At 34.3% G+C, this 16236-nt stretch overlaps 1 protein-coding gene across 9 annotated transcripts in view; it reads right to left on the bottom strand.

Moving 5' to 3' along the window:
• The window catches only part of CSPP1 (centrosome and spindle pole associated protein 1), a 153280-nt gene that overhangs the window by 67441 nt on the left and 69603 nt on the right, over positions 1–16236 (bottom strand). For 7 of the 9 annotated variants that reach the window (XR_002081016.2, XR_002081017.2, XM_019453206.2 and 4 more), the window contains 5 exons: positions 12891–12984; positions 11798–11855; positions 9894–10102; positions 7642–7763; positions 7201–7279 (listed from right to left, as the gene is read on the bottom strand). Coding sequence is in view for 7 of the 9 variants with exons in the window: in XM_019453206.2 (XP_019308751.2) it covers positions 7201–7279; positions 7642–7763; positions 9894–10102; positions 11798–11855; positions 12891–12984 (562 nt within the window). In the remaining 2 variants the exon portion in view is untranslated. The remainder of the gene's footprint in view (positions 1–7200; positions 7280–7641; positions 7764–9893; positions 10103–11797; positions 11856–12890; positions 12985–16236) is intronic. The other 2 variants (XM_019453212.2, XM_053896617.1) reach the window with 1 other exon arrangement.

Here is a 16236-nt window from a genome sequence, read left to right as displayed (position 1 = left end):
AAAAGAATACTAGACTTGACACTGAAAATATGATCCATAAAAGGAAAAACCGATAAATTGGGCTTGATCAAATTTTAAGTTTTGCTCAAGTGGTGTAACCACTCTATTAAACAGTATGGAGATTCCTCAAAAAGTTAAAAATAGAACTACCCTATGATCCAGCAATTGCACTACTAGGTATTTACCCACAGGATATAAAAATACTGATTTGAACAGGTAAATGCACTTCAATGTTTACAGCAGCATTATCAACAATGGCCAAACTATGGAAAGAGCTCAAATCTCCATCAACTGCTGAATGGATAAAGAAGATGTACACACACACACACACACACACACACACACACACACACACACACAGGAATATTACTCAGTCATCCAAAAGAGTGAAATCTTGTCATTTGCAATGATATGGATGGAGCTAGAGTGCATTACACTAAGCAAAATAGTCTGACAGAGAAAGACAAATACCGTATGATTTCACTCATATGTGGAATTTGACAAAACAGATGAACATATGGGGGTGGGGAGAAAAAAACGAGAGGGAAACAAACCATAAAAGACTAAACATAAAGAATAAACTGAGGGTTGATGGAGGGATTTGGGTGGGGGATGGGATAGATAGGTGATAGCTATTAGGAGGGCACTTGTTATGATGAGCACTGGGTGTTGTATATAAGTGATGAATCAATCACTGAATTCTCCTGAAACCAATATTGCTGTATGTTAACTAACTAGAATTTAAAATAAAATTGGAAAATAAATTAAATAAAAAATAAAATAAACTAATAAATAGAATAGAACCAAACTTTTCCTCTATGCAAAACCCTACTCAAAGGATGAGGACAAGCTTTAGACTGACAAAATATTTGCACAATATATATACCTGACAAAGAGCTAGTATTCAGGATATAGAACTCTCAAAACTCAATAGTTTAAAAAAAAACTCCAGGGTCATCTGGGTGGTTCAGTAGGTTAAGCATCTGACTCTTGATTTCAGTTCAGGTCATGATCTCATGGTTTGTGACTTCAAGCCCTGCATCAGGCTCTGCGCTGACAAAGTGGAGCCTCTTGGGATTCTCCGTCTCCGTCTCTCTGCTCCTACATCTCTCTTTCTCTCTCTCTCAAAATTAATAAACTTAAAAAAAGAAACTCCAATTTAAAATGTATAAAACACATCAAGAAACATTTCATCAAAGATTTATAGATGGCAAATAAATACATGAAAAGATGTTAAGCATCATCATTACTGGGGAAATGTAAATTAAAACTCCAATGATACAATCCTCAACAAGATACGAGACAACCAGATCCAATACTATGTTAAAAAAATAATTCACCACGACCAAGTGGAATTTATACCTGGCATGCAGGGCTGGTTCAATATCCACAAAACAATCAAGGTGATACATCACATCAATAAAAAAAAGGACAAGAACCACATGATCCTCTCAATAGATGCAGAGAAAGCATTTGACAAAATACAGCATCCTTTCTTGATAAAAACCCTCAAGAAAGTAGGGACAGAAGGATCATACCTCGAGATCATAAAAGCCATATATGAAAGACACATCACTAATATCATTCTCAAAGGGGAAACACTGAGAGCTTTCCCCCTAAGCTCAGGAAAAAGACAGTGATGTCCACTCTAGCCACTATTATTCAACATAGTATTGGAAGCCTTAGCCCCAGCAATCAGACAACACAAAGAAATAAAAGGCATCCAAATCAGCCAGCACGAGGTCAAACTTTCATTCCTTGCAGATGACATGATACTCTATATGGAAAACCCAAAAGGTTCCACCAAAAAACTGCTAGAACTGATCCATGAATTCAGCAAAGTCGCAGGACATAAATTCAATGCACAGAAATAAGTTGCATTCCTATACACCAATAATGAAGCTACATAAAGAGAAATCAAGGAATCCATCCCATTTACAATTCCACCAAAAACCATAAAATACCTAGGAATAAACCTAACCAAAGAGGTGAAAATTCTATACACTGAAAACTACAGAAAGCTTATGAAAGAAATTGAGGAAGACACAAAAAAATGGAAAAATATTCCATGCTCCTGGATAGGAAGAACAAATATTGTTAAAATGTCAATACTACCCAAAGCAATCTATACATTCAATGCAGTACCTATCAAAATAACACCAGCATTCTTCACAGAGCTAGAACAAACAATCCTAAAATTTGTATGGAACCAGAAAAGACCCCAAATAGACAAAGCAATCTTGAAAAAGAAAACCAAAGCTGGAGACATCACAATCCCAGACTTCAAGACCCACAAACCTGAGGCCAACTAATCTTTGACAAAGCAGGAACAAATATCCAATGGAATAAAGGCAGTCTCTTAGAGGAACCCTAGGCTTTCCGTGTTCTTCAAACACAGCTGTTTTGAGGTCAGATCACTTGGAACGATCTGAGGACTGATTAGCAAAAGGATCTTCAAGATTGGAGGGAGACAATGTGTAAGTGCTGCAAGGCTTATTTTAACAACCAAATCAAAGCGCACCTAGTTATAGGTCCAAACACTTCCCACTGCAAGCAAGGAGGAGCTCTACAGAGGATTGACATGGGGGAAAGAGCAGTGAAAACTCCAAGAGCATACACAGCATATACCAGAAACATTTCCTGAAGTGCCAGGCCCTGGACAGTGTATGACCCCTTTTAAATACAGCATTACTCTCAGGTGCAGGAAACATAATAAGCTTTCAAAACACACAAAAGACAGAAACTTAGCCAAAATGACAAGATGGAAGAATTCTCCCTAAAAGAAAAGTCAAAACGAAATCACAGCCAGGGACTTGCTCAAAATTGGTTTGTGGGACAATACTGAAAGAGGTAAAATACTTGCAATGAGATTATCAGGAGAAAAAAGAGGCAATGGAGCAGAAAAACAATTGAGAAAATGATGACCAAAAGTTGCCCAAACTTGGTAAAGACATAAATTTAAAGATTCAAGAGCCTTGGTGATCCCTAAAAAGATAAAGAGACAGAAAACTCCACCTAGAAGTACCATAGTCAAATTATTGAAGACCAAAAATAAAAGAGAAAACCTTGAAAGCAGCCAAAGAAAAAGACACAATCTAATTAGATAGACCATGAATTCAGAGGACTGCATACTTCACAAAAACAATAGACACAGACAGTAGAATTTGAAATGCTAAAAGAAAACAACCTACAATTCTATATGTAGGAAAACTATCTTTCCATAATGAAATTAAAATAAAGACAAATAAAACTACGATAATTTATCTCAAAAAAATCCTACATTATAAGAAAAACCAAACAAAGTTCTTCAGGTTGAAAGAAAATTATACCAGATGGAAACTTACAGTGTTCCTGCTGCACCCTGTGCTGATGAAGCCAAACTTGGGGCAGCTGGTAAAGAAGAAATGGTTACTAACTCCAGCACCACAAAACAGGGTAAAGAAGAGTTGATTTGAAGTTGAAAGTCAAATAATTGATAATTGGTACACTGATGTAGAAAATTTTCTTTTGATTCTAGTTTGCTGAAAATGTATACCAAGAGTAAGCATTAAACATTGTCAAATGCAAAAAAAAATAAATAAAAAATAAAGACACTCTCTTCAGCAAATGGTGCTGGGAAAACTGGACAGTGACATGCAGAAAAATGAACCTGGACCACTTTCTTACACCATACACAAAAATAAACTCAAAATGAATGAAAGACCTAACAAAAGATAGGAAGCCATAAAAATCCTCGAGAGAAAGCAGGCAAAAACCTCTTTGACCTCAGCTGCAGCAACTTCTTACTCAACACGTCTCTGGAGACAAGGGAAACAAAAGCAAAAATGAACTATTGGACCTCATCAAAATAAAAAACTTCTGCACAGTGAAGGAAACCGTCAACAAAACTAAAAGGCAACCGACAAAATGGGAGAAGATATTTGCAAACAACATATCAGATAAAGGGTTAGTATCCAAAATCTATAGAGAACTTATCAAACTCAACACCCAAAAAACAAATAATCCAGTGAAGAAATGGGCAAAAGACATGAATAGACACTTCCCCAAAGAAGACAACCAGATGGCCAACTGACACATGAAAAAATGCTCAACATCATTCATCATCAGGGAAATACAAATCAAAACCACAATGAGATACCACCTCACACCTGTCAGGATAGCTAACAACTCAGGCAACAGATGTTGGCGAGGATGCGGAAAAAGAGGATCTCATTTGCACTGCTGGTGGGAAGGCAAACTGGTGTGGCCACTCTGGAAAACAGTATGGAGGTTCCTCAAAAAATTAAAAATAGAACTACCCTACGACCCAGCAATTGCACTACTAGGTATTTATCCAAAGGATACAAGTATGCTGTTTCGAAAGGACACATGCACCCCAATGTTTACAGCAGCACTATCAACAATAGCCAAAGGATGGAAAGAGCTCAAATGTCCATTGATGGATGAATGGATAAAGAAGATGTGGTATAGGGGTGCCTGGGTGGCTCAGTCAGTTGAGCCTCCGATTTCAGCTCAGGTCATGGTCTCACAGTTCATGAGTTCAAGCCGTGCATCGGGCTCTGTGCTAACAAACAGCTCAGAGCCTGGAGCCTGCTTCCGATTCTGTGTCTCCTTCTCTCTCCCCATCCCCTGCTCATGCTCTGTCTCTGTCTCTCAAAAATAAATAAATGTTAAAAAAAAAAAAAAGATGGGTACATACATATATATATATATATATATATATATATACACATACATACACATATATACATACATACATACAATGGAGTATTACTTGGAAATCAAAAAGAATGAAATCTTACCATTTGTAACTACGTGGATGGGACTAGAGGGTATTATGCTAAATGAAATTAGTCAGTTGGAGAAGGACAAAAATCTTATGACTTCACTCATATGAGGGCTCTAAGATAAAAAAGATAAACATAAGGGAAGGGAAACAAAATAATATAAAAACAGGGAGGGGGACAAAACAGAAGAGACTCTTAAATATAGAGAACAGAGGGTTGCTGGAGGGGTTGTGGGAGGGGGGGATGGGCTAAATGAGTAAGGGGCTTAAGGAATCTACTCCTAAAATCATTGTTGCACCATGTGCTAACTTGAATGTAAATTATATATATGTGTGTGTGTGTGTGTGTGTGTGTGTGTGTGTGTGTGTGTATATATATATATATATATATATATATACCTCCAATAATATATCATTACACACTTACCAAAGTAGCATAAACAAAAGTCACAACACCAAGTGCTGGTAAAGACATACAGAAACCAGATTCTGAATAAACTGCCAATACAAATGTAAAAATGGTAATACAGTCTCCGTGAAAACAGTTTGGCAATTTCTTATAAAACTGAAGTTGTAACTACCATATAACCCAACAACAACCTTCCTGACCAATTATCTTAAAGAAGTGAAGACTACACTCACACAAAACCTATACACAAATATTCATAGTAGCTCTATTCATACTAACTTAGATGTCCTTCAACGATGAAAGGGTTAAACGAACTGTTGTACATCCATACCATGAAATGTTACTCAGCAATAAGAACAATTTATACACGCAACAATCTGGATGAATATCTAGAGAATTATGCTGATTTTAAAAGGTCAACCCTGGGGCACATGGGTGGCTAGTCAGCTAAGTGTCTGACTCTCAGTTTTGCTCAGGTCATGATCTCAGGGTCATGAGATGGAGTCCCACATCCATCTGGCTCCACAATGGGCATGTAGCCTGCTTAAGATTCTCTCTCTCCCCACCAAAAAAAAAAAAAAAAAAAAAATTCTCTTCCTCTCCCTTTGCCCCAACCCACTTGCATGCACACACACTCTCAAAAAATGAATAAAAATAAAAATAAAAATAAAAATAATAAAAAACAAAATAAAAAGTCAACCCCAAAAGGTTACATATGTGATTCCATTTATACAGCATTTAAAATATATATATACATTTTTTTATTTTTTTCAATATATGAAATTTATTGTCAAATTGGTTTTCATGCAACACCCAGTGCTCATCCCAAAAGGTGCCTTCCTCAATACCCATCGCCCACCCACCCCTCCCTCCCACCCCCCATCAACCCTCAGTTTGTTCTCAGTTTTTAAGAGTCTCTTATGCTTTGGCTCTCTTCCACTCTAACCTCTTTTTTTTTTCTTCCCCTCCCCCATGGGTTTCTGTTAAGTTTCTCAGGATCCACATAAGAGTGAAAACATATGGTATCTGTCTTTCTCTGTATGGCTTATTTCACTTAGCATAATACTCTCCAGTTCCATCCATGTTGCTACAAAGGGCCATATTTCATTCTTTCTCATTGCCACGTAGTACTCCATTGTGTATATAAACCACAATTTCTTTATCCATTCATCAGTTGATGGACATTTAGGCTCTTTCCGTAATTTGGCTATTGTTGAGAGTTATATAGCATTTTTTAACAGTATTAAAAAGAAATGGAAACCAGATTAGTTGTTCCTAGTGCCTATGGAAGGAGTAGGAGCAGGAAGGAACTACATGTGGCTATAATATAAAAGGTAATTATAATGAATCTTTGTGAAGATGGAAGTGTTCTGTATCGTGACAGTACCCAATGTCATATATCTGGGCTGTGCTACTATACCATAGTTTTATAAGATCTTAGCATTAGAAGACACTGGGCAAAGGGTATACAAGATGTCTCTATATTATTTCTTACAATTCCATCATGGGAATCCATAATTATCTCAAAATAAATAGTTTAATTTTAAATAATGATGCTACAAAGTATACTAACATGCAAAAGATATTTATGACATACTGTTAATTTAAAAGCAGGTTACAGAATAATAATTATAGTGTATAACATAATTTTGGTGTATGTTGTGTGTATGTTTATACAAGTACATAAAAGGACTTCCTGAATGCTTATTTAGATACATCTATCACTAGATGAGTGGGATTTAGGTGATTTCAATTTTCGCATATGCCTATTTATATTTTTATTTATCAATAATATGTATGAATGACTTTTCTAACATGAAAGTGAGATTACTCTTTATTTTTTAAATGTACTTTCCATGAACACAGACTAAAAGCAATACTTTGAACGTATGGGTCACACAATAATTGACAGTTAAAGTTACATCTGTTCTGAAGAGAAAAAATGATTAATACAGGTTCTATGGAAGACAAATTAATTTTGAAAGAAATTATTTTAACAACTTACATAATAGGCTGTGCTGGCTGTTGGGTGACAGGAGCACTAACATAAGCTGCAGGCTGTCCTCCCATCATTCCCGGACCATCTTAAAAGAAAACAAACACATTTATTTCAGAGAACCCGTGTATTAACACTTTATCCATAAAGAAAAAGTCACATACTAAAAATGTCACCTAAGGAAAAAATTCCGTATTTCCTTCTCACTTAGGAGTGAGCAAAGAGCATTGCAAGAAACCACAAAATAGTTATTTCTTAAAGCTAAACAAAAAAGAAATAACTAAGCGATATAGTTGAGTTTTAAAATAGGACATTTTTAAGTCAATAAACATGTAATATTTGAATTAAGTAAAGCTGTGCTTTTCCAACTTATTTATTTTTGCTTACAAAAAAAAATAATTTTCCTGACTGAACCACTAGGAAAACATGTTTACCCTATAGATAACTTACAATAAGCAAGACTGGGATCCAAAGTATTCCTGGCCCCATAAAAATAGTACGCATCATCATAAGGAGTCCGATAATTAGCAGCCAAAGGTGGTAGCAGGGGAGGAGGAGGCAGAGGTGCAATCCTGTATCAAAAGAAAATTGGAAAAATTTTCTCATATTTCACTGCAATGTTTTTTAAATCAAGGCATAATTCTTTTGCAAAAATGTTATTGAAAATGTAACTGCTGCTTTAGAAAAGCCACCATCTTGCTTTAATCTCATCAAAAATAAGGATTCAAAAAGCAAAAAATACACTACCAAATTTCAGAATCTAAGGCGCAATACTTATATGACAAAAACTTTGAATAATAATCAATTAACATCTAATTAGTCAGTATATGCAAGTATTGAACAAATATGGTCCCTGTTCCTCAGGAATAACACAAAAATAAACAGACAATTAAAGCACACCATGGAAGTGAAACAATACAAATAGACATGAGGTGCTGTAGGAACATGGAGCAGGGATATTTAAATCAGATAGGGGTAAGGAGGAAAGAATAAGTAAGGCTTTCTAGAAAAGAGAATGCTTCAGCCATGTTGCTGGAGTAACAGAGAGGACAGTGCAGGAAGAAAAAGCAAAGAGGTATAAAACAGGATTATAAATGGTTCCATTTGACTGGCAGGTAAAAGGTGTATTTTTCTAATTGTAAAATAACTTAATTGTTCTTTCAAAGGAAGTCAACCATAATGTAAACAAAAACAACTTATATATCAACAGTAAAGTCTTGGCATAATGTTTTCTATTTCATGAAGTTAAAATGTTTTAAAAACCTCTACCTCAGCACTTCATTGCTGATTAGCAAATATCTATTTCCACCAAGGCAATATTTTCCAATACTGGAAAAGGCAAATTGGAAAAGGCAAATTCATTTAGATGACCAGAAAGGGAAAAAGGGGCATCCTAGAATGTTTTACTTTTGAGTGTATCTTAACAGGTTATCCCTTGTTGTATACTTCAAAATAATTCTGAAGAGCTAAGAAGTCATTAAAGTTCTCTCCAGTCATGAATATTTTTCACAACTTACTGGTCACTCAGTGTGTCTAACCTTATTATCCTCACTGCACAGATACGTCAACAAAGTAGTTAAGAAACTGCTATGAAAGGAAACTGTCAACATCATTAAATCTTAAATTTATATAGAGATTTATATAAAATTTGATCCTTACAACAACCCTGTAACTATAGGTAAGAAAAACTAACTACTATTTCACTTTTACAAATGAGAAAACTAAAGTTTAATAAGGTGTGGTTTTCCCAAAATCCAGACAGTGGAGCTAACCATTTTAATCCCTAAGCCAATGCTAAGACCATCATACCATGCTCTGTCATTTCACTCCCACCTAGTCTTTTGAGTCAAGAAGCCATTAGATGAAAGAAACAAAGGACCCAATAAACAGAATACACATCATGCTACAATTTGTTAGTACTAAACAAAAGATAAGACCAAGTCCTACCGGAGGAAAGTACAGCACAGAAAAACATCAATGTTAAAAAAGAAAAACATCTGATTAAACACACTTCTCTAAGACATTAATAGTAAGCAAAAAATAAGCTCAACTCCTACTAAGGAAAGAAAGCACAGCCCAGAAAATTTCAATGTTAACAAGACAATTTTCTTTATGTATAGCCTTAGTATGGCTTAATGCTTTTTACCTATAAAAATCAAATCCTTATCCTAATACCTAAGTTACAGGTTTTATAACCTCAACACCTTTTATTTCAGGAATTTGATTTGCATAGCCTGTAAGCAATCACAGAGAAAGAGTTGAAGGAAACACAAGCTGAAATAAAGTAATATATACAAAAAAGTCACATTAGAAACTTTGTTTTGCTTAAACTGAAAGAAGTATTCACTGTTTGCCAAGTGGAAATTACAAAATTTAAGAAAATATATAGCTTTTGTATGTTAAAAGTTTTTAAAAAATAGATATTCTAAAATGTAACCTAAAGCTAAATACCAAATGTAGTTACTCATTCTAAAAATACTAAGCATCTTTAAACAATAAAAGAATGTTGTAAGGATTTCCCTTGTTTTATAATAAAAGACCAACAATGCAAACAAATTTCAAGAGAAATTCTTTGACAGAAAGCTGTTATTTGTACAAAAATCTCTGAAGGATAACTGTATTCACTTCAGCAAATCCTTCTCAACATGAAATATAAGGATACCTTACCTAATTCCCAAACACAAAACATTTTAAACAAGCACCTGGGAGGCACCATTTCACCAAGGGTGCAGCTGGGTCCATTGTGCAAGTCTTCATTTTGAGATGGGATGGAGTGAACTGATGGGATGGGTGGGGCAGATGGGGCAGGTAAGGGAGGGAGAGGTGTCTGGAAAGCTACTCTGGGTCTTTCAGGTGGTATCTTCTCTTCAAAGTGTCTTGGTGCCACACTAAACTGCTTTAGTCTATCAGGCTAAAATAAAGAAAAAAGTCTGTTTGTTACATAAAATCATAAATTTAAAGGTAGAAATTTAAAGGTGGAAGGGACCTCAAAAGACCCTCTATATCAGACTGTCACAGAATAAAAGAATTTTACAGCAATAAAAGGCCTTGAAGATCCAATCCTTATTTTATAAATGGGGTAACTGAAGCTCCCATTTGAAATTGAAGCCCCCACATGGAAGTACATGAATCACCTGATGTCTCACCATTAATAAATAATCAAGCAAAGATTAGAGGCAGATATTAATGCTGAATGTAAAATTCTTATTATACAACATTGTGCTGTTTCTCTATCCAATTGACATTTCTGACATTAAGTGTTCTCTAGAATGATTAGCCAAGGTTTTCTGTAAAGAGCCAGAGAGTAAGTTGATCAGGCTTTGCAGGGCATGTGGTTTCTTCAAATGCTAAAGTAGCCCAAAATAAAATGTAAAACAATGAGTGAGGGTGTGCAGCCATACAATACAACTTTATTTACAAAACTAGGAAGCAACTAGATTTGGCCAAGGCTATAGTTTGCTAACCCCCACTTCAGAACATCATTTATGTATCCTCTTCTAAGATTTGACATCAAAAATAAACCCAAAAGTATTGGTCTATTATGTCTAATGTGTTTATTTACCCTCATAAAGCCACTTGACATTCTAAAGGTTGTTTCATTTAAATATAAATAGGAATGTCCATCAAATACTAATGTAACTATAAATCAAATGTTTAATAACATACTACTATATTACATTAAAAAGTTCAAGATATTAAAAGAAAGTTTTTGATTATATAAATTATTTCCAAGGTATCCATTAATAGAAGAAAATGTATTTAGCTTTGGAATTATCCTTTTTTTCCCCAAGTTGGTTTAATTCCTCAGGAATCATTTCTCAGATTAATCTAAAAGTTTTATTTTATGAGCAGTCAAGCACCCTGGGAGTGATACTGGTCCAGTATTACACTTCTTTAAATGGGCAACCCACAGGATATATACTCAGCACAAGTAAAAGTGTATCAAAAGTTGCCCATATTTGAATAATTTTAAGTTGCTGTATTCTTTGCAGGAATGAACTTTTTAATGAAATTAAAGTTTCTTAGTCATCAAAGGTAGACAAAAACTTGTGTTAGCAAATACATTCTACAGATCCCGCTACAGAAAAAGCACAATTTGAGAAGAGCAATAAAATATTACCTCCTCCCCACTTAACTGCAATGATGTAATTCATTCCATTTAATGAGAATTGCAAAATTAAAGCAAAAACAAGATTATTATCTCTCTAGTCCTACATTAAATAAAAATTACTAAAATGCTTAAACACTAGAATCAAAGGTTTCAGTTTCTTTGGAAATCATTCCTATACAAGAAAAACTCAAGAAAAATATTAACGTCTATTGTAGATTGAATTGAGATAACTTTTCCTGCAATAGTGCATTTGAACCAAGTAGAAAGAACTAATTTAAAAACAAACTAAAAAAATGATGCACATATGAAAAAGGAAAAATTATCTTAGAGAAATAAACAAGAGTTAGAACTTAAATTTTATGAGAACTGAATTTATTACTATTCAAATTGGTCTAAGCTTATATTTCCCCCAATATCTTCTATCTCCACCTGCCACCACCTTTGAGGCTTATTTAAATCAAAGAGTAAACATTAAAAGATTCCAGGAACCCTTACCGATTTCTCAGGGTCTCTTGCTCCAGAAGCTGCAACCCTGAGTTCCATATCTTTTTCTCTGAACAAAATTAAAATTCTATATATTAAACAGTTAAAGTAAACATAATCAAAATCATTACTAAGGCAAATTTTAGCACAAAGTCCATGCAATAACATCTTCAAGTACAAATAATTCTATTTACTGATAATAAAGCCTTAAATAATTCTGAAAACTCAATTTTTGATTTGGTGCAAATTCACCTGTAAACTGACTTACAGTAAGTGCCTCAAGTACTTAGAAGCCTCAGCAATTCACACAGAATAAAGTACAGAAGTAAAACAAAATCTTCACTTCATGAAACAAAGACATTTAGGATACATGTATATTTTGTTGGCAAAAGGAAGGGTAAAAATTTAAAAATTAATACCATACTTTCTAGTAAGTTTCTAATAAGAGTTTTTAAGAAACTGATGCTAAAAAATTATTAATGTAAGACAGGAGATATTGGCTTTCTCTAAGATAGAGGGAAAAAGGCAAAACTAAAAGATGGTAGGTCTCAAAATTCTCCAGAACCAAGATATCTAATCCTACTTGTAAACTATAATTAGTATTTCACAGGTATTTCTACAAGAAAGATTGCAAACACTAGGACTTGTATACAATATAAATATCTATCAATTTATCATGATTATTTTTATATTGCATTTATGGGTATGCTAATCATTTCACATTATATAAGACAAAATACTTCCATTTCATATTTGTTACTACATATGAGATAATATAGTGGGCATGTAGATTACACTAAATGCTACCCAAAATCAAAAACTGAAGAAATTAATAAAGGTATCTACAACGCCTACTATAGGATATACACATCGTCTCATTTGCTACCTATATGACACAGTAAATGAACACTCTCATAGTATTTGTTCTACCACCCTGGCAGATTGATGTACATTGCAGAGGCTGAAATGGAAGTGATTTACAGATACATAATCATCTTAGGAAAAATATTCCATTATTTACTATGTAATTGTTTATCGCCATGTCATTTTACACAAATGCATTTTAAATTCAAAACATCTTTTTTAAATGCAAACCTTTCATTACCGTCTCTTGTTCTTCTGTTGTTCGGCCATTTGTTCTAGTAGTTCTAGTCTGTATTTCTCCTTCCTTCTTTGAATAAGTTCTCGATCTTCACCTCCTAGAAAGTGGTAAGAAAAAAAATTGTCTAGTGGTATCTGAGTGGCTCAGTCGGTTAAGAATCCAACTTGTGTTTCAGCTCACATTGAGATTGAGAGAGATTCTCTCTCCCCCTCTCTTTCTGCCCCTCCCCCGCTCACACTTGTGCTTGCTCTCAAAATAAATAAATAAACTTAAAAAAGGGGGAGGGAAATTGGCCCTCTTTTTTTAAGATGATTTATTTACTTATTTAGAGAGTGAGAGAGAGAAGGCGCATGCACGCAAGCAGGAGAGGGGCAGAAAGAGAGAGTCTGCGCTGTCAGAGCATCTCACAAACTGGTCTTAACTCTTAAGGAACATCTGCAACTAGAAACTCGAATTTTAAATAATATAAATATAATTTTTAATTATATCAAAGAGCACTGCATGTGCAGAAAATATAAAAGGTAAAATCGTGTATCATTACCTCTTCAATTAATTTCACAATTTATGAATATCTACTATATGTCAATCACAAGATACATTACTCTTTCCTAAACCTCTATACCTCAAAAACCTTAAATAAGAGAATACTCTAATAATCTCCATCCCCATTTTTCTAATAATTGAGATAATAATTGCCACTAGTAACTCCCACAAGCCCCTTAAATTTAACAAGTATGTCCAAAATGAACACTTCAAAAGCAATTGCCCTTCTTTGTTTTCTGTTAATGGCCTGATCATTGAACCTCAAAACCTGCTATAACTTTGATTGCTCATTCTCTTATTCACTTCATATTCAGATCCTCTTTCTATTCTCACCACAATTAACCTTGGATCCAACCAATCTACATTTCACCTAGACTGCAGCAATAACCTCCTAATTAGTTTCTCCATTCCCCTCCCTCTGCTCCAATAAATGCAGCATATTTATATAAGATTAACTGTCTTAAAACACAACATTAATCACATTGGTACCCTGCTCAAATTCTACCTCAGTTCTACAGAAAAAAATATAAACCTCTCACCCAGGTATCATGTGCAAATCAAGTTGTGCAAACATTTATATCCACAGAAGATCATTATTACTGCATTTAATTTTTTGGACTTAGAGGTGATTTTTTTTTTTTTTTTTTTTTTTTTTTAGGCTATAGTTGACACACAATGCTACATTGGTTCCAGGTGTACAACCTTGATTCAACAAGTCTATACATTATGCTACGTTCACCACTACTGCAGCTACCATCTGTAATCATATAATGTTATTATAGTTATCACTGACTACATTCCCTATGATGTGCCTTTTATTCTCATGACTTATTCATTCCATATCTGAAAGCCTGTATCTTCCACACCCCTTCATCCATTTTGCCCATCCTCCCACTCTGTTCCCCTCTGGCAACCATCACTTTGTTCTCTGTATTTATAAGTCTGACTCCACATATTTGTTTATTAATTTGTTTTTCAGATTCCACATCCAAGTGAAATCATACAGTAGTCATCTTTCTCTGATTTCACTTAAGTGTAATAACATCTAGGTCCACCCATGTTGTTGCAAATGACACAATCTCATCCTTTTCGTGGTTGTGTTATTACACACTCACATTGTCTATATATACCACTTCTTCATTATTCATTTGTCAATTGAGGGGACACTTAGGTTGCTTCCATATCTTGGCTATTATAAATAATACTGCAATAAACATAGGGGTACATATATCTTTTTAAATTAGTGTTTTCATTTTCTTTGGGTAAATACCCAGTAGAATTATTGGATCATTTCTATTTTTAATTTCTTGAGGAACCTACATACTGTTTTCCACAGTAGCTGTCCAATTTGCATTCTCATCAATAATATATGAATTCCTTTTTCTCGATATCCTCACCACCACTTGTTATTTGCCTTTTTTTTATTCTAACCATTCTGACAAGTAGAAGGTGATATCTCATTGTGTTTTTGATTTGCATTTCCCTGATGATTAGTGATGCTGAGAATCTTTTCATGTATCTGTTGGTCATCTGTAGGTCTTCTTTGGAAAAAATATCTATTCAGGTTTGCTGCCCATTTTTAATTGGATTTTTTTTTTTTTTTTTTGGTGTTGAGTTGTATAAGTTCTTTATATATTTTGGATATTAACCCCTTATCAAATATATCACTTGCAAATATCTTCTCCCATTCACTAGGATGCCTTTTCATTTTGTTGATGATTACCTTTGCTGTGGAAGGAATTTTAGTTTAGTTTAGTTTAGTTTAGTGTAGTTCCAAAAGGTTATTTTTGCTTTTGTTTCCCTTGCCTTAGGAGACATTTCTACAAAGATGTTGCTACAGCTGATGTCAGAGAAATTACTGCCTGTGTTCTCTTCTAGGACTTTTTTTTTAGTTTCTGGTCTCACATTTAAGTCTTTAACCCATTTCGAGTTTATTTTTGTGTACGATGTAATAAAGTGGCCCAGTTTCATTCTATTACATGTAGATGTTCAGTTTTCCTAGCACCATTTATTAAAGAGGCTATCTTTTCCCCATTGTATGTTCTTTCCTCCGTTGTCATAGATTAATTAACTATGTAAGTGTGGGTTTATTTCTGGGCTCCCTATTCAGTTCCATTGATCTATGTATCTATTTTTGTGTCAGTACCATACTGTTTTGGTTACTGACTGTAGCCCTGTGATACTATCTTGAAATTTGGAATTGTGATACCTCCAGTATTGTTTTCCTTTCTCAAAATTACTCTGGCTATTCACTGTCTTTTGTGTCATTCAATACAAATTTTAGTATTATGTTTTCTGGTTTTGTAAAAACTTCTATTGGTATTCTGCTGGAATTGCACTGAATCTGTAGACTATGGTGGGTAGCACAGACATTTTAATAATATTAATTCTTCTAACCCATGAGCATGGAATATCTTTCCATTTGTGTCATCTTAAATTTCTTTCATCAACGTTATTATTGCATATGTTAGTGACACAAAATAACCTCTTAATCTAGACATGCATCATCTGAAACACCACACAAATCACAGGATAGCAAAAATGCAATTGAGCCAGAAATTTCTCTACTACCTTAATTATTAGTTTCCCAACCATCAGTGAACATACAGCATCTAAGTATGCCCATTAAACACAGATGTCAGCAATTGTGAAGTTCCCATAGGAATAAGACAAATAACACTAAGGTTAATAATAATCTTTTATATTAAAGTAGATCTATCCATTCTACTTCTGACCATGATGGAGTAATAAACACAGAACTTAACTTTCCACCATAAAAAAAATAACAAAACTAGGCAAAATATGA

The sequence above is a fragment of the Panthera pardus genome, unplaced genomic scaffold, assembly GCF_024362965.1.
Source record: "Panthera pardus isolate Hobbes unplaced genomic scaffold, ASM2436296v1 HiC_scaffold_7, whole genome shotgun sequence".
Taxonomy (NCBI): Eukaryota; Metazoa; Chordata; class Mammalia; order Carnivora; family Felidae; genus Panthera; species Panthera pardus.
This window is presented reverse-complemented; position numbering and strand designations above follow the sequence as displayed.